Source organism: Polypterus senegalus, chromosome 2 (assembly GCF_016835505.1).
Source record: "Polypterus senegalus isolate Bchr_013 chromosome 2, ASM1683550v1, whole genome shotgun sequence".
Lineage (NCBI taxonomy): Eukaryota > Metazoa > Chordata > Cladistia > Polypteriformes > Polypteridae > Polypterus > Polypterus senegalus.
Window position 1 is genome coordinate 47757532 of NC_053155.1, and position 24866 is coordinate 47782397.

Genomic DNA, 24866 nt, shown 5'->3' on the forward strand with positions numbered 1-24866 from the left:
TTTATAAAGTGACTCAGGTTGTGTAATATTATAACTGTAGTGCAAGTTTACAGTGGGGTGATTGTACTTATAAGTCCTAACAGTTCTACAAGGTGCAATTGATTGAGTGCATTTAAAGTTCTTGGGATTAAACTGTTTCTGAACCGCGAGGTCCGTACAGGAAAGGCTTTGAAACGTTTTGCCGTGGCAGAGACAGCGTGTGCTTAATGCCGTATACCGATAATTCTCTTTCCGATCAGCTGCTGCTGTGATTCACACTCAGATATAGTGATATAAATACTCCGAGTCGTGCAGTGAGAGTAATATGGAAAAAGATGATCCGCTGTGGCAACTCCTAACGGGAGGAGCTGAAAGAAGACGAAGAAGAAGAAAAGAAGAAGAAGAAGAAGGAGAAGTGAGAACAGTTATGGTATTTGGAATACTATGGCTGTTCCCTGGACCATTATATTGTTACGAGTTAATTACAATCAGATGCATTACACTAATAAACAATATGCGGTTAGTTTCTGTGTATTTATAAAGCCGCGTCATGAAAATAATGAGTAATCACACAAGAACAGTACCATTGCTTTGACGCTGGGTGCCGCCAGTTTGCAAAACCGAGCGGAGAACTTGCGTACGACAAGGCATGAGGTACCGTGGAAAAGTGCGTGGCTTTACGCCAAGTGTAGGTTTTATACATCGCGATTTGAACGTGGAAAAGTTCTTACGCAACATTTCTGTGCGTATGCACCGTTTACACATGAGGCCCCTGGGAACTGAGGAGACCAGTTACTGGACTTTTGGGAGTGGAATGTCCCATTCTTGTCTAATATAGGATTTTAGCTGCTCAACCTGGGTCTTCTTTGCCATATTTTTCATTTCATGATGCACCAAATGTTTTCAACTAGTGAAAGGTCTGTTCAGTTCAGCATCCGGACTCTTCTTCTACAAAGCCATGCTGTTGTAAAAGATGCAGTATGCAGAGTAGCATTGTTTCCTTGAAAAAGACATTGTCTGGATGGGAGCATATGTTGCTCTAAAACCTGTATATACCTTTCAGCATTGATGGTGCCTTTTCCAGATGTGCAAGCTGCCAATTCCATAGGCACTAATGCACCCCCATACCATCAGAGATGCACACTTTTGAACTGAGTGCCGATTACAAGCCGGATAGACCCTCTACTCTTTAGTCCGAAGGATGCAACGTCCATATTTTCCAAAAGGAATTTCAAATTTCGATTTATCTGACCACAGACCACCTTTCCACTTTGACTCAATCCATTCTAAATGAGTTTCGACCCAGAGAAGACAGTGGCATTTCTGGATCATGTTCATATATGGCTCTTCTTTGCACAAGAGAGCTTTAACCTACATTTGTGGATGCCTTGCCGATCTGTGTTCACAGACGATGATTTCTGGAAGTGTCCCTGAGCCCACACAGTGATTTCCATGACATGACAAAATCACGCCTGTTTTTAATGCGGTGCCACCTGAGGGGTCAAAGATCACAGGCATCCAATACTGATTTTCGGCCTTGTCCTTTGCACACAGAGATTTCTTCAGGTTCTCTCAATCTTATGATGATATTATGTACTGTAGATGATGAGATATTCAAAGTGTTCGCAATTTTATGCTGAGGAGCATTATTCTGAAATTGTTCCACAATTTGTAGACACAATTTTTTGCAGATTTGTAAACCTCTGCCCATCTTTACTTCTGAGAGACTCTGCCTTCCTAAGATGTCCCTTTTATATCCAATCATGTTAATGACCTGTTGCCAATTAAAGTAATTAGTTGTAAAATATTCCTTCAACTGTTTCTTTTTAGTGCCACTTACTTTTCCAATCTTTTGTTGCCCCGTCCCAACTTTTTTGAGACATGTTGCTGCCATCAAAATCAAAATGAGCGTATTTTTTTCATGAAATATTAAAGTGTCTCAATTTCAACATTTGATATGTTTTTTATTTTCTATTGTGAATACAATATGGGTTTATGAGATTTGCAAATCATTGCATTCTGTTTTTATTTATCTTACACAGTGTCCAAAGTTTTTTTTGGAATTGGTGTTGTTGTACAATACAATATAATACAATTATTTTTTGTATAGCCCAAAATCATACAAGAAGTGCCATAATGGGTTTTTAACAGGCACTGCCTTTTGACAGCCCCTTAGCCTTGACTGTCTAAGAAAACAAGGAAAAACTCCCAAAAAACATTTGAAGGGAAAAAAATGGAAGAAACCTTGAGAAAGACAGTTCAAAGAGAGACCCCTTTCCAGGTAGGTTGGGTGTGCAGTGGGTATCAAAAAAGGGGGTAAATACATTACAGTACACAGAACAGAACACAAGTACTCCTTAATACAATATAATAGTACAATAGCAGTATTACAAGTACAGAGCAGAATTCAACAGTAGATAATATTACATAATACAATTTGGATTTGTTCAGAGCCCTAGAGACCTTGGCCATCAAGCTGCTTCCCTCTATTGGTCATTCCAAGTCAGTGTCAGTGCTGAGTCAGTGCTGGGCCAGCCAATCCTTTGAAAGGACCCCTCTACCCAACGAATTCTGCGACCCTCCATCAGAGATGACTTTACCTTAGGCAGGCAAAAGAACTTGGAAGTTGGACACTGGCAACAAGTGCCTCATTTGTTGGCCACATTTGCTTGTAGTCTAGTGCAAGGCCATTTAAAGCGTTGTAGATTATTAATAGAATTTTATATTTGATCTTGTAAAACACAGGGAGCCAGTGAAGGCGAAGTGGGTGGAATTGGAAAGAGAGGAATCAAAAATGACACCAAGATTCCTTGCATTAGAAGAAGGTCTGATGAGATCACCATCAAGAGTGACTGAAATCAGGAGCTCATTTTCTTAAGTTGCGCTTTAGTGCCAATTTGCAGGAGTTCAGTTTTGTTGCAGTTTAATTTTAAAGAGTTCTGCTCCATGCAGGTTTTCATTTCACTGAAGTTTCGCTTTTGACGTTGAAATAAAGTTGAATATCCTCTGCATAAAAATGATAACTCAGTTCAAAGCTATGAATAATATGGTCAAGGGGAAGCATATAGATACAGAAGAGCAGAGAGCAGAGGACAAAGTCCTGAGGAACTCCTTGTGTGACCAGTGCTGAGCTGGACCTGCTGTTGCTAATACTAACAAACTCTTGCATATCAATCAGATAGAACTTAAACCACTGGAGGCCAGTACCAGAGATACCCAGAATGTTCTCATTTTAGGACAGTAGAATGTAATGTCTGACAGTGTCAAATGCAGGGGTCTGACAGAATTGATATGCTGGTTTGTCCAGAGTCTGCTGCCATAAGCAAATCATTGGTTACCCGAAGCAGGGCAGTTTCACAGCCGTGCTGTGTTATAAAACCAGATTGAAAGGGTTCCATCAAATTATTAGAAATTAAGTAATTGATGAGTTGGGAGGCTATAACACGCTCAAGAACTTTTGACAGAAAAGGTAAATGAGAGGTAGGCTGAAAATTAAGATTGTCAGTATCAAGACCAGATTTATTTAACATTGGGGTTTATAGAAGCAATTTTAAAAGTGATTTTAAAAGTTGCTTTGTTACGCTTATATGCCAACTGAAAATATGTGTTGTGACTCATGTTTGCACAACTAGATACTTACATTAAAATTGTTCTTATTAAATAGCTCACATCTACCCTGAGCCTGACTTCAAAATTCTATATTATTACGGTTAACCCAGAGTCAGACTCATGATGACATTTAATGATCCGTTTTACCATGTGAAGCCCAAATAACTCTTGGGATAGTATTCTGCTGCCATCTAGTGGATGAAATAACATTATGGTGCATAAAAGGCCTTACTATTTCAATGTGTTTTGCCATTTTAAGGTAACTCATCAATATTCATGAGTGGGGGTGGAACCTTCAACCGAAAACACAATGGCATGTAAACAAAAATCTATAAAGCCAGCTTTAGACAAAAATGAAAGTGAACCATTATTTGAATCAAGTGATAGTGATGACAATATGAACTGGTCATCAGGTGTTGACATGGATAATGAAACTGATGCATACTGCAGTGTACGACCAAAGTGCTTCAAGAAATTAAGTGGAAGGACAAGAAGGATGTTAGCCCTCTAAACACTGCTCTCAACAGCAACAGTCAACGTTTGTTTCTGGGAAAATGTCAAAGTCCCTAAGCCTTGCACCGTGGTAGCCTACAATGTCACAAAGGGTGCATCAATCGTGCAGCTCAGGCACTGACTGTCAACAAAGAATATTATAAGAAAAGTGTGCAAAGAAACACTCTCTTACTGTCCTGATTGTTATTTGGACTGTGTGTCGGTGACTATTTCAAAACATATCACATAAAGAACTTGTACTAAATCTGTATCAGTACAGCAATGGACACTCAACATACCTTTCCTACTGTATTTATGTTGATAGTTTAGTGTTTACAGTACGTTTCACATAATGCCATTTTTTCTTCTTGAAAAAAATGTAATGTTTTTGGCACATTTTTCCAGGGGTAAACATAATGCTAAGGAGGTTAATTACCAGGTGGACACACGAGTCTTTAAAAGGCATTTAAGCAGGGTGCTCCCATCTCATTATCTACAATCATTGCACAGTTTAGTGAGTCCCTTGTGTTTGTTTGGAAAGTTTTTTTTTTAGTTGTTCCCTATGCCTAAAAATGTCCTGGATATTTTTTAACCCTTTCTTTTTTTGGACTTTTTTTATACTTTTGAAGAGTTTTGACATTTGCCTGCAGTGTGCATCAACTGTGTGCACCGGGCCTGCTGGAAGTATGTATTTTGATTACTATTGTTCTGTTTTATACCATTTCTCCTTCAACCACTGCATTTGAATTCACACTGTAAAATCTGCCTTTTGCATGTGTAAACTTCTATCTACAGTCCCAATGGCTTTTGGGTCCTTTGTCCTTGTATGTGACCTCTAATAGCATGAACTCTGTTTGGATGGAGAGGGGATCCACCTTGTTGTAATTCTAGCAACCATATGGCAAATTAGGAAATTGGGAAACCAGTAGTGCTTCATTGTCACTACACCAGCTGTAGTCTTATTGGCCCAGATGAGTGAGGTTAGTTGTGTATGTCCAGTGGTGACTTGCAATCTGTTCCAGAAAGCAGGTTGAGTGTGAAATTTGTTTAAAGTAAGTCAGGATTTAATGTAAGCAGGCTTATCCTGTTCCAGAAAACCTAGACTAGCCAAACCTACGTTTCTGGAACAGATTAAGCCAGAATCACATGATCCATGAGGCCAAAGATGTAGATAAATCACTAATCCTACTTTTTGGAACAGGCAAATAGGAGGTTTAACATGAAGGATTAACACTTCGGGGTTAAAATAATTAAGGAGCAGAGCATCTAATCATAAGAGCAATGTCTATAAATGCCCTGTCAGAAATTCTGATCCCAGCTGCTCTATTTAAGTAGCAGTAAAAACAGACAAAATGCTAAAAATGTCATGCCCTTTCCTGAACAAATAATAAACATAGAAGCACAACTTCTTCATCAAATTCTGCCCAGAAAAATGTACTCAGATGTCAATCAGACATTCTGGCATACGCAGAGAAGTGCCTGGATAAATGTTACAGTTTTATATCCAAAGATTTAATATATCTGTGCAACCTCGATCACATTCATCTTGTTTAAAATAATTCAGATCCACCCAGCAAACTTCCCATCTAGGTCCAGCATCACTAGGCCATATGTTTTGGCAATGTACTAAATTAACATTCTTTTCTACAAAAATATTTACGTACTTCTTAGACAGCTTAGGTGGTACAGTCACTCCTACTGTAAGTCATTAATTGCATTAAAGTGCATAGGGATAAGTTGATTGTAATAGCCTATACAAAACTACTTTGCATTCAGACTTATCTTGCTTAACTGGAAGAATCCCATCCCTCCTTTCAATAACTCATATAACTCAACTCTATAATTGATATTCAGTATTATTTCAACTTAGAAAGAGTTCTTTTTTAGAGGATATGTATAAAACGTTTTTAAAACACGGCAAGAATTTGCTAATATTATTTTAGAATAAACATATTGAGCCTGTGATTAACTCATTATGTTATTAATCATTTTATCATATTTTTTGCTTTTTTACTTGTTTCTCTATTTTTTCTCTTTCTCATGTGTGGGTGTTGAATGTTGCTTTGTTTTGCTTTTTTCCAGTTTGTTTTAATTTTGAAGAAAATTGTTATATCTGTTACTTTATTGTTCTTTGTTTGAATGAGTAGTAAGATATTGTAATGTGGTGGTTTTTTAAAATAAAATAAAATGTAAAAACAGAATTTGGCCCTATAACTTTAAAGTGGATTATGGATTTGACGTCTACTGTACTGTATACATTTGACATGCAGAAGGCTGTGTGAAAATTTGAGAGTCTAAAAGTTTTCAACAAAAGGAATGTCCCTTGAATGTAAGGTATTGAATACTGACAAGCCTCTTTTAAGTGTTAAAACTTGGGTTCAACAGATGACCAAGTGTTGCATGATGGTATAGTATGATATTCAAACTCTCTCTATTGTTATATGATTGTTTAGATGTTATTTAATTGTAAACCTGTGTATTATTACGTCTGTGCCACTAATTTATAAGTGCCCTAATAATACTCTTGACTGTAATGAGACATCTGGCAATATTTGAGTTTTGGATCAATCTGTATTCAGCTGTTTTTCATAGGTTTGAAACGTGGAATTCTTCAGTTGGTGCAGTTTCTGGATTTGTGCATTTTTGGTTAATGATGCTACAGTATATGTTTTAGCCAAATGCCTTAATATCTTTGTGTGGGTATGTGTTTGTGTGTGTGTGTTTGTGTATACCACAGGTTTATGTTTCTAAATTGCCCCCTAAGTTTTTAAAATTTCTTAATCCTTTGCTTTGCTTAAGTCCAAAACAGAGAGTTTTGTGAACAGTTATGCTGCATCTTTTGATTTTAAGTAAACATTCTTTCAGAAGGAGTATATACTTCAGAAGCAAACTACTTTGTACAATATCAGTTCTGGTAAGAATTCTTTTTACAAGCTTCAAATGAACCTAATACATAAAAGTCATGCATTAGAGAGGATTACAGGCTTTTTCGTTGCCAGTAGTAGCCATACAGTCACTGATCAAATTAGAAAGTAATCAAATTTTATTATTTAAACTAGTTGCTTTTCTATTTAAATAAAATCGTAGTAGCCATATAGTCACTCTGTGACCCTGTTTCGTGACCCTGTAGTTAGGATATAGCGGGTTGGATAATGGATGGATGGATACTGTTCCACTTAAAATTGAGAAAAAAAAGATTTTTTGTTATTGAGTAAAACTGAAATGTTCTGTGGGATTTTATTAATGCAATAGCTATTCAGTCTTTTCATTAAACATTCATCCTAATTAAAGACAAGTTGAAACTCGGATGGGCCCTTGTCACTTTTAGAAGTATGCTATTGTGAGTACGCTATCCATCTGATCTGAGATTGAATTGATTGAATTTGGAGTGGCTTCTATCCACTCTGTTTTTTGCCCTCTCCTTTTCCTTAGCGAAGGTAAAGTGTCAGCTCCTCAGCTTTTGTTCTTTTATTTCGTATACAATCTAGACATAATAATAGGTTGGAAGACACTTGGACACTTAATTGAGTTAGCACTCTTACACATGATTCATCCACAACAAGGCCATTAGAATCAGTGAGAGCTCCATGTCTCTACAGTCTTGTGTTCTTTTGTGTATTAGTACTCTTTTGATTACTCTGAATTTTTAGATGTTCTAGTTGCTAGAATCCAGATATCATATTCCCTCATAATCTTCTGTCTTTTGTACCTCCAACTGAGGTTATTTCTTAAGAAATGTGTCATACTGTTTCTTTTCCCTTTTTATCTTTTTCTCTGTTGCTGATAAATGGATTTCGCTGATTTACAGTATCTATTATTTCTTCATAGTTTGTTGTAAATGTTTCCTTTTGTATATGTTTAATTCTATAAAACAATCACCATAATAACAACAATAGAAAGCAATAGCTCATTAGCATTTGACCACTAATAACAACAACAACACCAACATTAATTGTGTTCATAAGAATTACTTATGAATGCTTTGAAATCACTTCAGTTTTTCTCCAGGTCCTTCTTACTCAATGGTACAAATACCACTGAATGCGTCTCAGTGTCTGCTTATGTAAGACTTCAAGTTTTTTTTAAAGTTATCCCTATTTTTTGGTCTGTTAGACCTGAAAAACCCTCACTTTTAGGCCATCTTGGACCACAATTTATGCAGGAAAAAACACCCTTATGGTAAAGGGTGAACCAATAGGTTTCTTCAGCAGATTTTAAGTTCAACTCCAAGCTGTGAAAGTTAATCATTTTCACAAAACTTTCATTAAATGAGGATTGGTAACTCATATAGGCATGTGGAGTGTCATTTTATGATATTTTATATTTGATAATCACAAATTTGATCATTTTTTTATATTTGTTTCTATACCAGTGGTCTTAGCTGTCTAAGAGCTACTCCCAGAAGGTTACAAATGACAAATTTCAAACATAAGCATGTGGGGTATCATTTTAGACTATTTCATGGTCAGTGATTACGAATATGATATTATTTATTCTTTTTTGATTCTTTACTATGGGTCTAGCTCTCTATGGACCTCTATCAGAGGGTGAAACATTAAATTTCTATTATGGTCAAGAATATCTACATATTTAATTGAAGCACACATTATACAATTTGTGTTTATTATGTACTTTACTGCATGAAATAAATCATTATGTTTGTTTTGAACACCCAGAATTACGGCAGCTTACACCATACCACATGCACTTAAGAAGAGGCCATCCACCAGAAACTAAGCATGTTTGGGCCTGGCCTGTATTTGGATTGGGTACCATCTTGCCAAAGCTTAGGTTGCTGCTTGAAGAGGTGTTGGTGAGGTCAGCAGGTGGTGCTTACCCGGTGGTCTGAATGTGGTTTCTGATGCTGCAGTGCAGTGCTGGGGACACTATAAAAATGGTGCCGTTCTTCAATAAGACGTAACCCCAAGGTCCTGACTCCAGAATGTGATAAAAGATCCCTGGGCATCCTTTGTAAAGAGCAGGATGTATCCCAATGTCCTGGCTAAATTGCCCTTTATGGGCTAGTCATTCTGGCCCCCTAATCATCCCCTGTCTCAAAGTTGTGACAGAGATAGCCAATTAACCACTTATAGTAGCTCATGAGTGGTGAGTGTACTGGCACAAAAATGCCTGCTGTCGCATCATCCAGGTGGATGCTACACGTTAGTGGTTGATTGAAGTGGCTCCCTACAAACTAAAATTAGATAATAATAACAGTCAGTAAATAACATGCAAAAATAAATTAATATGTACTTATGAAAAATAGATACATAATTAGTAGAGTCCTTGTATATAGTATTTTTTAAGACTCTAAAGATGAGTGAAATGATAAAGTCAGTTAAACAAGGAGGACAGAAAAAAATTGAAAAACAACTCCAGAGCTGAGAAGCTGGGGAGAACTGTCCAGATTGCAACGAGTTACCTGGGGCTAAGGAGGCTGAAGTGAGACACAGGAAAGGCCAAAGAGTCAAGAGTGTCAATAATTTAAAAGACAAACCCACATTGGTGATTGAAGAGCTTCTCCAAGTAGCAGTGTTGACAGAGAGGGGTCATCAAATTATAGTAGCCCTTAATTTGCAGTGTTGACAGGGAGGGGGCCATCACGTTATAGTAGCCCTTACTTTATTAAGTTGCAGCCTATTGGTATTTGCTCTAAAGGAGCTAGAGGTAGAGACTACAAGCAAAACATATACAGGGTGTCCCAAAAAGAATATCGGAGTTTTAAAGAGCTGTAGCTTGACGCCCATTCATTGGAGACTACAGAGCAACCCAGTGGCGTCTTGAGGAATTAATCTAGTTTAATTTCGTATCTAAAAAAAGAATATTGGAGTTTCAAAGAGCTGTATTTATTGAATTATACAAGCATATACAAAAACTGTTATATTCACGTTTCCCAGATCATCTATAAATGTTTTATATGCCCACCACGAGTAACTGTAACAATATCGAGGCGGTATTCAAATTCCTGCCAAACTCTCTCTAACATATCGAGATTGACACTCTAAATGGCAGCTATTCAACTTCATTTCATCCAAAGTTGTAGGCATTGGTGGTTGGAACACTAATCCTTTGATGTATTCCCAAAGGAAAAAGTCACATGGGGTGATATCTGGGGATCTTGGAGGCCAATGGTGGAGTGACAAATCTTGATTCCCAGATCTTCCCATTCAACGTTGGGGATAGGTCTCATTTAGGAAATGCCGCACTGAAGAGACCAGTGAGGTGATGCCCCATACTGTTAAATAATGAAATCGGCTGGTTCTTGATCTTCCAATTGAGGAAACAGCCAATGTTGCAGCATTAACAGGTACACAGCCCCTGTTACTGTGGTTCCTTCAAAAAAGTAAGGCCTGTAAACTTTCGACTTGGAAATCGCGCAAAAAACGTTAGGCTTGGGGGAGTCTCGTTCATGTTCGATAACTGCATGAGGGTTTTCTTCACCCCAAATTCGTACATGACAACTTACCTTCCCACTAATGTGAAACGTGGCCTCATCACTGAAGATAATCAAGGAACAAAAATCTTCATTGGTCTCCAAATTTTGCTGGATGAAAGTTGAAAACTCAACTCGACATGTCTTATCCCCTCATCCTGAACCAACTGCAGATGATACGGTTTCATAACCAACCGGCGTCGGAGAATTCTCCATACACTTGACTTTGGTATCTGTAACTCATGACTTGCTCGTTGAACTGATTTCGATGGGCTCTGAGTGAACGCAGTTTGCACTCTGGCGACATTCTCAGCAGAGGAGGAAGTTTGAGGTCGCCTGGTGCTTTTACCTTTGCAGATACACCTAGTATCCCGAAATATGCCAGTACCACTGACGGATGTTATTGTCATTTGGAGGATCAGTCCCATATTTTTGACGAAATGCCCGCTGCAGAGTATTAACCGATTGAGTTCTGGCGAATTCACAAACGCAAAAAGGTTTTTGTTGTGGCACAGCCATAATAGCAAACGTAACTAATCGAAAAAACACACTGTAAGCTTTTTGATAAGCACTAGCACCATCTACCAGCAACGAAATGAAACTAGATTAATTCTTCAAAACGCCACTAGGTTGCTCTGCAGTCGCCGATGAATGGGCACCAAGCTACAGCTCTTTAAAACTCTATTCTTTTCGGGACACCCGGTATACTACCAGTACAATTCCACTAAGCCAGCAGTTGCCATTGAGGCTATCGGCTGAAGATAGTCTTGATGTGACCATTCTGGCTTGATCTCATAATTGAGAGTAAACTTTAGAAATGCAGGAACACACCAGACTGCGAAATGTTCTTATGACGAGGCATTTCCATGACTTTTGAGAGATGTTTCTGATCCTTGAAGCAGTACTGGTGATTAGTTTGTTATAGCCAGAGGTGTAGAGTGAGCTGAATCATGCTTGTTTTTTGCAGAGTAAACCCATGTCTGAATCATGCTTTTTTTTTTTTAATTATTAATGACTTAGTTGGAACTGAGATTGCAAAAAGGATAAAGAGCTTTAGGATAGCTGCAGAAGCCATATTAGGTCCAAACAGCAAGTAATAAGCATACCCAGACATTAGCAACACAACTAAAATGCCATTCCAACAAGACCAATGCCAGTGGAGGTGATATGCCTTCCTTGAATGCAGTATATCCTGGACAGGCTACTGGCAAGAACAACAACAATAAGATGAGTTATGTTCACACAAGGTGCAGCTGGTTCAGCAGTAACTGTGTTACCTGATGTTTGCTGCAAACATGGAGTAAAAGGACCTCCTCATCAACAGAAGGTGGATAGAACAATTAATATACAACTATACTTGGCTGCAGAGATTCTTAAGTAGAAACCTGGTTCTTTAACAGAAATACTATGACTATGGAGTCACCAGGAAAGAAAATGAGGGAGCTCAATGCTAGTTTGCCAGGAGCAAATAGAGATTTACTTTTGAGCACAGAATGAGTTACAGGGTTGGACCTAAGAAGAAGCTTATGAATGTCTGATAAACAGTTCAATGTTTGTGGTGAGTGCTTGACAGCAGAAAGGAAGAGCGGTTACAGCAGGAGAAGGAAAGAGAGAGATAGGATGTAAAGGAACACTGTCTTCAGGTTCAAGTGAAGAATCCATTTTACTGTTAGAAAGGAACAAAACACCTGTGTTAGGAAGGTGAAGGATGGTTTTGGTACTTTGTTGTTTTACACTTTAATTTGCAATTTTTAATCTATCTATCTATCTATCTATCTATCTATCTATAAAGGTGGAATTCCATTGGATCAAAATCCATGGGACCATACAAATTTTTTGTTATAATGTAAATTTTGTTATAACAGATATGAGGAAAGTACTTATACTATTGTCACTAGAGTCACTGGTGATTCGCCATCTCTAATAGCAGTAGCACCAGGACAGCTCCGTAGCTGCTCTGCTGCGACTTACTGTGTGATGTGCTTATCACATGATGCTTAGGTTATTTAACACACAATCTAGACCTACCTTTCTTTCTCTTATGCAACTAACTCTGTGAACCAAGCTCAACAATACATGTATTAAAAAAGGCACTACTTAAACTGAAAAACAAAAAATATTTTATTTGAAAATGAGATGTTAGACGTAACTTTTTTTATAGAAATACAGGTATGAATACAGAATGGAAATGAGATGTTAGATGTAACTTTTTTTTTCTTTTTATGGAAATACAAACACACTTCTATTTTTTTTTTCATTTAGGTCCCAACGCCCAGCCTTTAACTTTGTCTTATATGGTTTTTCCATCTTTCAGAATTGATGACAGTGTTGAAGGTGGGATTTCAAATGGTTTCGCCAAGTCATTTTTCTACTTTCTTAATTCAACTTTTTCCAGGATAATTACCCACGCGAACACTCGGTGGAGCACTAACTCTGAATTTGGTTTTGTGTATAATATCTTGCTTACACTCGTGATGAACCTTGCTGAGACTGACCTAGACTGGAAATTTCACATTCTTTTGTTCTAGAGGCAGCCTGTTGAAGGTTTCCCAAGAGTCACCAAAAGTGTATTAAGTATTTTTTGCATCGCATTATTATCCTGGGTGGCCATTTTTGGTCGAAAAAATGTTTGTTATACTGAAATTTACATCTCGGTAAAATTAAATCCATTTAACATGATGTTGTATGAAAGCTTGTGTGTACTGCTGAAAAAAAATTAAGGGAACCCTTAATCCTCATAATCTGTCTAGTTAGGAGACATAAACAATTGTTCATCAGCTTCACCTGCTTTGGTGCAAATGAAAGTATCAACAGCTGCTCTGGAGAGGCAACAGTAAGACAACCCCCAAAAATGGAATGGTTTTACAATTGGTGGACAGAGACAATCGGTCTCTCCTTATCCTTCCACACCGATTCTTCTGTAGTTTTCTGTTTTACTAATGTTCTTGTCACTACTGGTAGCATGAGGTGGTACCTGTAGCTGATTCAGGTTGCACAGGTAGTTCAGCTCCTCCAGGATAGCACATGCATGCGTGCAATCGCAAGAAGGTTTGCTGTGTCTCCCAGCACAGTCTCAAGATCATGGAGGAAATACCAGGACACAGGCTTGTATATGAGGAAAGCTGGACAGGACCTTCATTAACCCAGCAGCAGGACATGTATTTGCACCTTTGTTTGAGGAGGAACAGGAGGAGTAGTGCCAGAGCCCTACAAAATTACCTCTAGCTGTCTAGTGGTGTGCATGTTTCTGATCAGACTGTCAGAAACAGACTCCATGAGGGTGACATGAGTGCCTGACATCCTCTAATGGGACCTGCGCTCACAGTCCATCACCATGCAGCTCTGCCATTGGTTCTCTGTTCTCTTCACTGATGAGGGCAGTTTTACACTGAGCACATGTGACAGACATGAAAGAGTCTGGAGATGCTGTGGTGAACGCTACGATGCCTCCAACATCATCAATGGGTCATTGAAGGTCCTGGGAAGCATACCTTGGAAGGTCATACAGACCTACACATGATAGGCTACAGTACCCTGACTGCTGTTAGGTAATTGGATGAAATCCTCAGAGCCATTGTCAGATCTTACACTGGTGTGGTGGGCCCTGGGTTTCTCCTGGTTCAGGACAATGCCCGGCCCCATGTGGCCAGAGTGTATAAGCAGTTCCTGGATAATGAAAGCATTGATGACATTGACTGCCATTCCCCAGATCTGAATCGAATTGAGAACTGCTGGCATCTCCACAGGAGCATGCCCAGATATTGTTGGGAGTACATACAGACATGTGAGGGCCACACACACTACTGAGTCACAGTATGAGCTGCTGGAGCAAACTGATGGACAGTAGGAACCATTCCTGGGCAAGGTGCAAGTTATGCAGATATCCATGCTAATAATATTCCCCTTTTTTGGTGATAGCCCACAGCTGCTGTTTAAAAAAATGTTCTCTTCTCCTCTGAGAAAAAACACATCATTCCTCTGTCAAATAACCCTGCCCTTGTGAATAGGAGAAAAACATCAAAACACCACACCTATTTGCTGGATAAATTATCTAGTTTTCTTTCTTCCTTTTTTGTTATACACTTTTTAAATATCATTTGAATATCACCTTAAGGCAGCTAAAAAAAACTTTGAAGTGCTTTTTCCTGGATAGAATATATGCAGAAAGATTGTTGAGCAACAAAAGGGTGGAGAACGCAAGGCATTTCAACATTATCTTGTGGTTATTGCAAAATTTACTCCTAAATCACCCATTAGAGTTTGTATGTTGATGTAAATTATTATCCCATCTGAAATAATATAACTACTCTTGCAAGGAACAAGAAATAATATGACATTCTGTATAATTCTTAATGACTAGGTTTAACAAATCAAGGCATTGAGACTTTCCATGCTGTGAGTTGAATGGAATTCCACTTGATGTTTTGCTCACAAATTTACATGTTTAAAGCGGTCTTAGTTCTTTCAGAATTTGTTTGTGCAAAACAGCTGATCTGCACATTTGACTAGACCACAGAGTAATTCTTAGATTATCCTAAGAAACAAAGCTATCAGCATTTGTTACCGCATTTGGTATTTTATTTTAAAAATATGGGTTTAGGTACTGCTCATGAATTTATAAGAATTTTCCTCCTGCTTGGACTATAGTCTAATAAAATTAAACACATTAAAAACAATTTACTCAGTTTGTGTTCCACATACTAGGCAGTAAACATGATTCAAATTATTTAATAAGAATGCATCCATCCATTTTGAAACCCAGCTCTAGGTAGTTCAGTGTCAGACGCAAATACTGCAGAATCAGGCACATGACAGATACCAACTCTGGATGGAGGGCAAGTTCATCACAAGGCACCCTCACACATATCAATCAAGTTCATAGTCAGTAGTTAATCTAACATGCATTTCTTTGACATGTTGAACACACCTGGAATACCAGAATAATACTCCTACAGACATGGACAGTGTTTACACATTTTGACAGGGATTGAAATGTAGTTTACTGTTGTCTCTTGATTACCATGCACTTTAATAATAATATTTAATATTTTTTTAAAAGTACAATGTCATGAGAGTTAATGGGTCAGATAGAAAGTCCAACTTGTGGCCAGCCCCTTACTCTTGTCCCAAGTATGGAGCACAAACAGTGCTATGGTTTCATTTAATTACAACAGTGTTGACATCATTGTTCTTGCCACAGACTAACACTGAACTTTGTGACAGGTCGGGTGTCAGTAGTGAAGACTTGAGATTTAGGCCAACATGCTCAGCAATACAGGGTTATAATCCTTTTGTAAAATGAAACCATGCTACATAGGAAAAATGAGTGTTGGTAGATACAATAACATCCAAAACCTTACACCACATTCCTACACAAAATGTTGACAATATTAATATTTATAATGAAAAGACAAACTTAGTCTGTAAACTGATACCATGAAGAACTTTCAGTTATCCATTCAGTGTCTGAACTCACATTAGTTTCAGTTTTGATGTGTGTATGTTAGCAGCACTGTATGTTATGAACTAGCATTGAATGAAACACCAGTGCACTACCAGATATATTCACACCTTCATGTGTACATACTAGGTCGATAGAGTCACTAAATAACATGCACATCTCAGATGAAAACTTATGCGATTATATGGAGTAAGATCCACATAGACTGTAACTATGCAGAACATTGAACCCCTGAAGCAAAATAAAATACATTTTATTTATCACGGTAACTTTGACAGAAGTAGTCTCAAAATGAAATTAATTGAATGCCTGTTTAACTTTGTAGGGCAACATTGCTGAAAAATAACAATTTTTTTTTTTTTTTGCAAAACATCTCTTCTGAACTAACTAGACAGAGAAGCAGGGAAGTGTACTGGGTTTGAATCTTGTGCAAGGTGCTTGCTTCATTGAGGGCCATATAAACATTGCCTGTGTCTGTGTGAGTTCTTCTCTGTTAGATTGACTGGATTAGGAACTGACCCAGTGAGACTACCCTCATTGGATAGCCTTTTAGTACAATGCTGGTCTCTAATTGAATTAAAGGGGCTGGAAAAAGCTATCCAGACATGAGCAACGTACATTTAATTAAACATGTCACATGTTCATTGGCTTTGAAAGTGTTTTCTTGGATTGGTATTTTTTCTCATGCAGTAGTTTATATATAATATTTTGTTTCAGGAAATTTTGCCAGGCTTAGTCATTATGACCTTTTTAAATGTTTTTCTGTATCCACTGCCCCTTCAGCCAATGTTTCTTAGATATTAAATTAATTGCCTTTGATCTTTCTTACCACTGTGCCATCCTTTCTTACAGAGATTTGCAATTTTTAATTATCTATTCAGTTATCAATGTTGGGGTCACTGGGAGCTGATGGAAGACATGAAGCAATTCCAGTGAATGGGGAGCCAATTTGTATATCTCTTATATATATTTCTCATCTGGTTCGTCCTGCTTCCACTTCAAACCCGGTCCCGCCCACACGCAGCTGAGAAGGCATTTCTCGATTCCTATTCGTCCTCTTCCATACCCTTCCCCATGCTGCCTGTAGCCTCCCATACACCTTGCTATTTTCGTTATACTGCGATGGTTGTTTCCTAAGCCTTTGTTATAAAACGAACAACACTATCTTCTCTGTCAATGGGTTTTTGTACAACAACATCTATATTCCGGTATCTGGTAACTGTCATCATCAGCCAAATACCCATTCACAACTTCACAGGGAGCCAGTGAAGTTGAGAGAGACTAGATGTAATATGTTCAGTGGATTTAGAACAGCAGGTTATTATCCTGACAGCAGAATTTTGAATAAGTTGTAAGCGATGGATACGTTTTTGTGGGATGCCAGTTAGAATAGCATTACAGTAATCTGTATGTGAGGTGACTCGGGAATTAACCAATACTTTAGTACTGTGTTGCGTAAGAACAGGACAAAGTCTAGAAATGTTTCAGAGATGGAAGTAGGCAGTCCAAGAAATGTTATTTATATGGGAGGAATTATTTAATAATAATAATAATAATAATAATAATTATTATTTAATAATTGCCATTATTTGTGTATAAATGGATATAAATAATTGCATGTAAACGATTAACCAAAATCTGTTGTATGTAAACAATACTGTTTTAAACGTTATTGTTTTTTCATCATAAAACCCAGTCTCCACGTCTGCCTGTATTAGTTTAAATGGCACTTTCACCACTCACAATAGGGCAGACGCGCTGACGTATCGTGTTGACTGGGTAACACAGTGAATGTGGCATCTATCTATATATGTCTATGCTCTCGACCATTGGCATTGGTTTCATTCCTTGCTATTGGTTTTACTCCTTGCTATTTTCGTTATACTGCGACAGTTGTTTCCTAAGCCTTTGTTATAAAATGAACGACAGTATCTTCTCTGTCAATGGGTTTCTGTACAACGTCATCTCTGTTCCGGGATCCGGCAACTGCCTGTTCCTATCAGTGAGTCATTTCTTGACACAAATTGTCTCCAGCAAAGCACCAATTCACAACTGCGTCTTTCAAGATGTATTTCTTTCTTCTTGATTTCTGAATTCCTTTCTCATCGTTTTCCGTTCCTATTCTTACACCGCCGTATGCTATAGCGGGTGTCGGCTAGTTTTAAAATATTTTCTTACCATCTCCATACTAGATAGCAAATGTTTATATTGCTCATTTCTCTTAACCTCAGTGTCAAGTGGTGTATTACAGTGCATCACACATGTTTTGAGAAGTCGATCATAAGATTCTAATGGTTACCCAACTTTATATGTTTTGAATGTTGTGCCTTAGTGGTTGTGCCTTCATAGCTGAAACAGACTTGACTGGACTGGGGTGGATAGTTTCTTCCTAATTTCTGAGGATCTTTATGTTTTTCTAAATATAAACAAACACACCTGAGTAAAAATACTAATTTTCAGATAAATTGTTATTTTTCATTTAAGCGATTCGATATCAGTTCTTAAAGTTTCAAGATTGATCTCGTGAATCTCTATCCTAATCAGTTTCTATATGTAGATTTTTGCTTATATTTGTTTTTGCCGTGTGATTCAGTATACAGTAATCCCTCACTACATCGCGCTTCGACTTTCGCGGCTTCACTCTATCACGGATTTTAAATGTAAGCATATCTAAATATATATCACGGATTTTTCCCTGGTTCGCGGATTTCTGCGGACAATGGGTCTTTTAATTTATGGTACATGCTTCCTCAGTTTGTTTTCCCAGTTGATGTCATACAAGGGACACTATTGGCGGATGGCTTAGAAGCTACCCAATCAGAGCATGTATTACATATTAACTGAAACTCCTCAAAGATATAAGATATGCTTCCCGCGCGGTGCTTGATTGTTTGCTTTTCTCTCTCTCTGGCATTCTCTACGCCTGATGGAGGGGGTGTGAGCAGAGGGGCTGTTCGCACAGAGGCTGCTTGCTTAGAAGATACGGAGGCTCCTCTAAAAATGCTGCCTTAGCGTGGTGCTTTGGCATACTTAAAACTCCAAAAGCACGTATTGATTTTTTGATTGTTTGCTTTTCTGTCGCGCGCACGCTCTCTCTCTCTCTGACATTCTCTGCTCCTGACACGCATTCTTTGAAGAGGAAGATATGTTTGCATTCTTTTAATTTAGAGAAAGAACTGTTATCTCTGTCTTGTCATGGAGCACAGTTTAAACTTTTGACTAAAGGGTGTTATTTCATGTCTAGAGGGCTCTAATAATGTTAACAGTGTGGGCGAGTTTATAAGGGCTTAAAATATATAAAAATAACCATAAAAACATATGGTTTCTACTTCGCGGATTTTCACCTATCGTGGGTAGTTCTGGAACGCAACCCCCGCGATCGAGGAGGGATTACTGTATGTCACTGAAGCTCTTTCTACAGAAAAAGTACTTTACTATCTTGCAGAAAATGGTGTGTCCTCTTTAACTGAAATCAGTGTCTTCCACACTTAAATCAGATGTGTAGACTTATTAAAAGATTCAAACAGCTGAACATCCAGAGCAGCAGACTCCTATGTAACAATCACACATTAGAAACGACAAGACACCTGTGGCGAATGTGTTACAGCCAAGAACGCTACATACCAGTTACACAGGTATATACCTCGCTGCCTATATACAGAACTGCTGAGATGATTCGCTGTTGTTCCAAAAACGTTTCTAGAATTTCAAATACATTGATCAATTGCATGACCGCATCAATTAGAGGTTTGTGTGTTGGTAAGTCTAATAATCATTTCTTCTCTTTAAGCACGTGGCTAGCAGTAGTAACAGTGGAAAAGGTTTGCAACATGCTGCATCCAGCGATGCATGCAAGCAATTGTTGGAATTTTCAGAGCAGCCTGCGATACAAAAGCAGCTGACTTGAAGTAGCTCAATAATAACAGCATTATCAGTAACAATGGCTGGTTCTTTTTCCTTCATGTTTCATTCAGAAAGATGCAAGTCTTTCTGCTTCATCTTTAATTTGACAAACTCAGGGTTATTTTAAATGTCCAATAGGGGAATACATTTGAAGATTCATAACACCAAACAAATTGTTGAATAACATTTATTATTTAAGAAGCAATATTTGATTATTTTATAATAATATTATTCGCAAGATGATATAAATGTTTTAAAAAGTGTATGCCATTGCATTGTATTAAAGCATGTTAGGTAGTTAAATTATGAATGACTGTAGTGCTGTGAAAAAGTTTTTTTTAAAGAGCAATGATATTTTGTTACACATCTTCCAAATGCTGATGTTAATTGATCATTACTAAGCATTTCTTCTTAAAGGTCATTCCATGCTTAATGCATATGCTATTAAGTTACTACAGTATGTAGATATCCTTCAAATAAAGTGTTACTGAAATTTGTCACATTATATTAATGTTTTCTATACATGGTTAAATAATTTCTAAAAAAAAGCCAGCCTTTCAAATATATCAGTGCATGCTAATTCATCTATACTAATAAAAGGCAAAGCCCTCACTGACTCACTCACTCACTGACTCACTCACTCACTCACTCATCACTCACTCACTCACTCACTCACTCATTCATCACTAATTCTCCAACTTCCCGTGTAGGTAGAAGGCTAAAATTTGGCAGGCTCATTCCTTACAGCTTACTTGCAAAAGTTAAGCAGGTTTCATTTCGAAATTCTACGCGTAACGGTCATAACGGTTGACAACGTTCGCCATGTTGAACTTTCTTATTTATGGCCCCATCTTCACGAAATTTGGTAGGTGGCTTCCCTGCGCTAACCAAAACCGATGTACATACTTATTTCAGTGGTATGATGCCACTTTCGGCCGCAATATTGAGGTTTCCAATGTCACTAATTCTTCAACTTCCCGTGTAGGTAGAAGGCTGAAATTTGGCGGGCTCATTCCTTACAGCTTACTTACAAAAGTTAAGCAGGTTTCATTTCGAAATTCTAAGCGTAACAGTCATAACGGTCAACAACGTCCGCCATGTTAAACTTTCTTATTCATGGCCCTATCTTCACGAAATTTGGTAGGCGGCTTCCCTGCGCTAACCGAAACCAATGTACGTACTTATTTCAGTGGTATGTCAGCCGCCATATTGAACTTTCCAACGTCACTAATTCTCCAACTTCCCGTGTAGGTAGAAGGCTGAAATTTGGTACTTATTTCGGTGGTATGATGCCACTGTCAGCCGCCATATTGAACTTTTCAACGGTCTTTGTTACTTATGGGCCCATCTTCAAGAAATTTGGTACGCGGGTTCCCAACGCTAACTGAATCCTACTTACGTACATATATACGTCCATAGTTTGCAGCTCGGTCACCGAGCTCGGTCCCCCATCCCAACGCCTCCCATGTTGTTGGCTGCCTGCCTATATAAGGCCGTCGATCCAGTCTCTACATTCCCTTCCTTGCTTCGCTACGGGATTCACGTCTCCCTGCTGATAACTACAGCCTTTTTATTTAATCCACTGCTTCTCCGCTGTTTTATTGTTCATTTATTTAATACGATAATAGTTATTGTTTAGGTATTTTAGACTTACTTTACATTGTTCAGGTACCCATTTCCTTTATCATTCCAACCGTTCCCCATTAACATGTCTATCGAGGTGATCACCATCGATCAAAGAACTGTCACTTACCGAGTGGTTTCCATGCCCAGAGATGGCACCTACCTTTTCCATTCTCTTTGTTACATATTGCACGGCCATATCAGGCTCACTCTTGATATCCGGAGGAACATTGTGTCTTATATATTGAATGACTGGGACAGGTTCAAGGTGTGGACTGATGACGGTACAGGAGATAATTATACTACACAGGAGCACTATAAGAGTGAAATGCTCAAGCTATTCACCTATGCATCTGAATGTGAGTTGATGGCTGCCGCTGAATTGTTCGATTGTCGCTTTCAAATGTACTGAAATGGCCAAATATTTTACACCTTTCGACAACCGCCAATGCCTCTTAAACATCTTAGATTGACAGGTGACGATTTCAGTAGTGGACACTTTGATGTTTATGAATGTTTAAACTCTCAAAAGCTGGATGTGAAGTTATCGATGAAATCGGTTGTATACTTACAACGCTTGACAGATGCCGAATGTGTCTTCAACAAAAGTCCTACAAATACTGTCGTAATTGAAACAAACCATGAAACTCAAACCAAATATGAAAGCATCAATCCAAGCTGTGAGATTTGAAACAAGATTACTGTTCACATGGCCAACTGTACGATGCATGCTCAAGAGGAAGCTCAGCGCACAGCTTGGTCATATTACAACCGGAGGGCCGAACTCACAAAGTGGTATACAGAGAGATCCTTAAAAAATAATTATTGTTATATTTTCCCTCAATTTAAAAAGGTTTAATTTTCTTCTTAATAAAAGTTTTAAGGCAGTACTTCGCCGCTGCGAAGTGCGGGTATTTTGCTATTCAAGATAAAATCGACAGCAAATTGAATCAGGGCATTGTGAATCAAAATCAAATCGAACTGGGACATTAGTGCTGATATCCAGCCCTGTAAATCAATATAGAAATTAATGAAAATGTGGTCTTTGTTATGTTCATCAGCAACTGTTATTTAGCCCAGTGTTGGTAATTGTTCCTTTGCAAGATTGGTTCGTGGGTTGTGGCCATCATTGCTGGATTACAAATAGTTTCATTAAGAGTTTGTAGTAATAAAAGCAAGTTGAGAACATTGTTCAAAATATATTTGATAGGTATTGTAAAATAGTTTAAACATGATATGCTAATATAATGCATCGTCTTTAGGAATCACTATATGTTATTCTGAGACTGACCTATATCCTGGGACATAATTCTTTTAAGACTTTTTTTTTCTTACTAGTAAACTGTGAATTTTTTCATTGATTTACAAACTCTTCAATGACACGGTTGTTTCTGTTTTGTTTTGAAATGAAAAATGTGTTTTTTTACTGTTTATTAACATTATCAAAAGTTTGCACTATATTATATTTTGATATGTAATTGTAAACAATACCACAAATCAAAAACCTCTATAGCACTGTAGAAAAATTAATCCTACAATTTGAATAAGCCTTTAAATTTTATAATTAAATAATTTCAGTCAGATAGTAGCAAGGAAAGATTAACAGTGACTTTTCACCCAAACTTCTGTGGTGGTGCTTGTTTCCTCCATAGTCAGTTTAGGAAATACGCTGGGCTCTTTAAAGAAATGCTTATCGGTTGCTTGTTATGTGTTGCCTCACTAGTAAGTGGAGTCAGAGATGAATTCACAAAATCCTAACAAGCAATTCCAGGTCCAGTCCTGTATGTATCTCTTAATTCTCTAATGCTCATGCTGTCTACAAGCTAAACCTATACAGGAGTTACTTGAGATTTGCAGACACCATTTTACAAACAAAGCACTTGCATATGACTATATTTGAATGGTAGATTGAACTGACAAGTTTGATTAACACCTGTTGTACGTGATTAATGTCATAAAATTCTCTGTTGAAGAAAAAGCCTGGATCCCCTATTTGTCAAAACATTAACAACTTAGAAAAATATCAGCCATTTCACATAGTAGTAATAAAGTGTGAATGATACAGTAAATAATTAATTTGTTCATTAACTATATTATCTGATTTTTCTTTTATTACAGGGTGATTTTACCTGGAACAGCATGTCTGGACGAAATGTGAGATTGAAGCCAGTTCCCATCCAGAGCCTCTCTGAACTAGAAAGAATAAGGCTGCAGGATGTTGCTTTTAATCGTCTCCAGCAGGACTATGATTTAGGCTGCCAGATAACAATCCCTAAAGGTAATGTAGGCCTGGCACAAAACATAAAGAAATACTGATGTGGAAAAGTCTTTGAACTGCTTACATAATATATATTTTTATTGTTACTGTTATTATTATTATTTAGAGGGAGCCTTTCTCAACATTTGAGATAAGCCATGTTTGTATCAAGTAATCAGAAAAAAAAAACAAAAAAAAAAACTTTGCAGTCATTGAATAAGTAATATTATTAAGGGTCAGCTACAGAAAGGGTGTGTTTTTAATATTGTGCAAAAAGAAGTACAAAGAAAATATTTCCTGTTGTAAAAAAACATTTAAGGATTTTTCTGTGAAAGTTTCTGAATAACTTCCAAAACACAACTTTACAAATTAAGCAGTTAATATAAAGTTGGTGACACTCGATGTTGACAATATATACTATAATTAAGATCTTGGTCACTTATTATCTGTTATTACTATATTTCCATAATAATCAGATTTATCAGAAGTACTGTAACAATTTGTCTTGAGCCCTCGCCCGAGAGTAATGCTACCACTATATCTGACCTAGCTAAAGGCAGATGATAAAAGGTTAGGCCAATATCACACCTTAATACTTTTCCCGTATCACCTTTATTCATATAAAACAACCCCCCAAATATCAGTACATTTATAGGTCACTGCCACCAATAAACCATATTTATACTTGCAGTCCATCAAAATAAACAACAAATAGAAAAACAATCCCCTACACATAGATCACCCCACCCGAATATAAGTAACCCTTGATTTGCAGCGCCACACACATATACATGTATCTACCCATAAACCGTTTTCACCCCTTCAATTCCTGTTCCAGAGGTAATAAATAGATCCAGGTAGTCCCCTGTCATACTCCCGCTACGGCCGGCGAGCTGATGAGGAGTCCTGATAATAGCGGACTACACAACCTATCTCCTCTTCGTCATAAAAGACATACAGTCATACTTGCGCCATGATAAATGTAATAGTAAGTCCGTTTTGTGGCTCACCCGAGTCCGTCGGTAATAGTGGAACGATCGTTTTCAGGTATTAAACAGAAGACCATCCACCTTCAGACAGGACTGAATCGGAGCTCCTAGGCTTTTCCC

At 37.8% G+C, this 24866-nt stretch overlaps 1 protein-coding gene across 3 annotated transcripts in view; it reads left to right on the forward strand.

Annotated features, from left to right (window-relative positions):
- LOC120522883 (rho GTPase-activating protein 6) overlaps nt 1–24866 on the forward strand; it is a 207711-nt gene that overhangs the window by 98800 nt on the left and 84045 nt on the right. For all 3 annotated transcript variants that reach the window (XM_039743631.1, XM_039743630.1, XM_039743633.1), the window contains one exon: nt 23619–23778. In XM_039743631.1, the coding sequence (XP_039599565.1) occupies nt 23619–23778 (160 nt within the window). The remainder of the gene's footprint in view (nt 1–23618; nt 23779–24866) is intronic.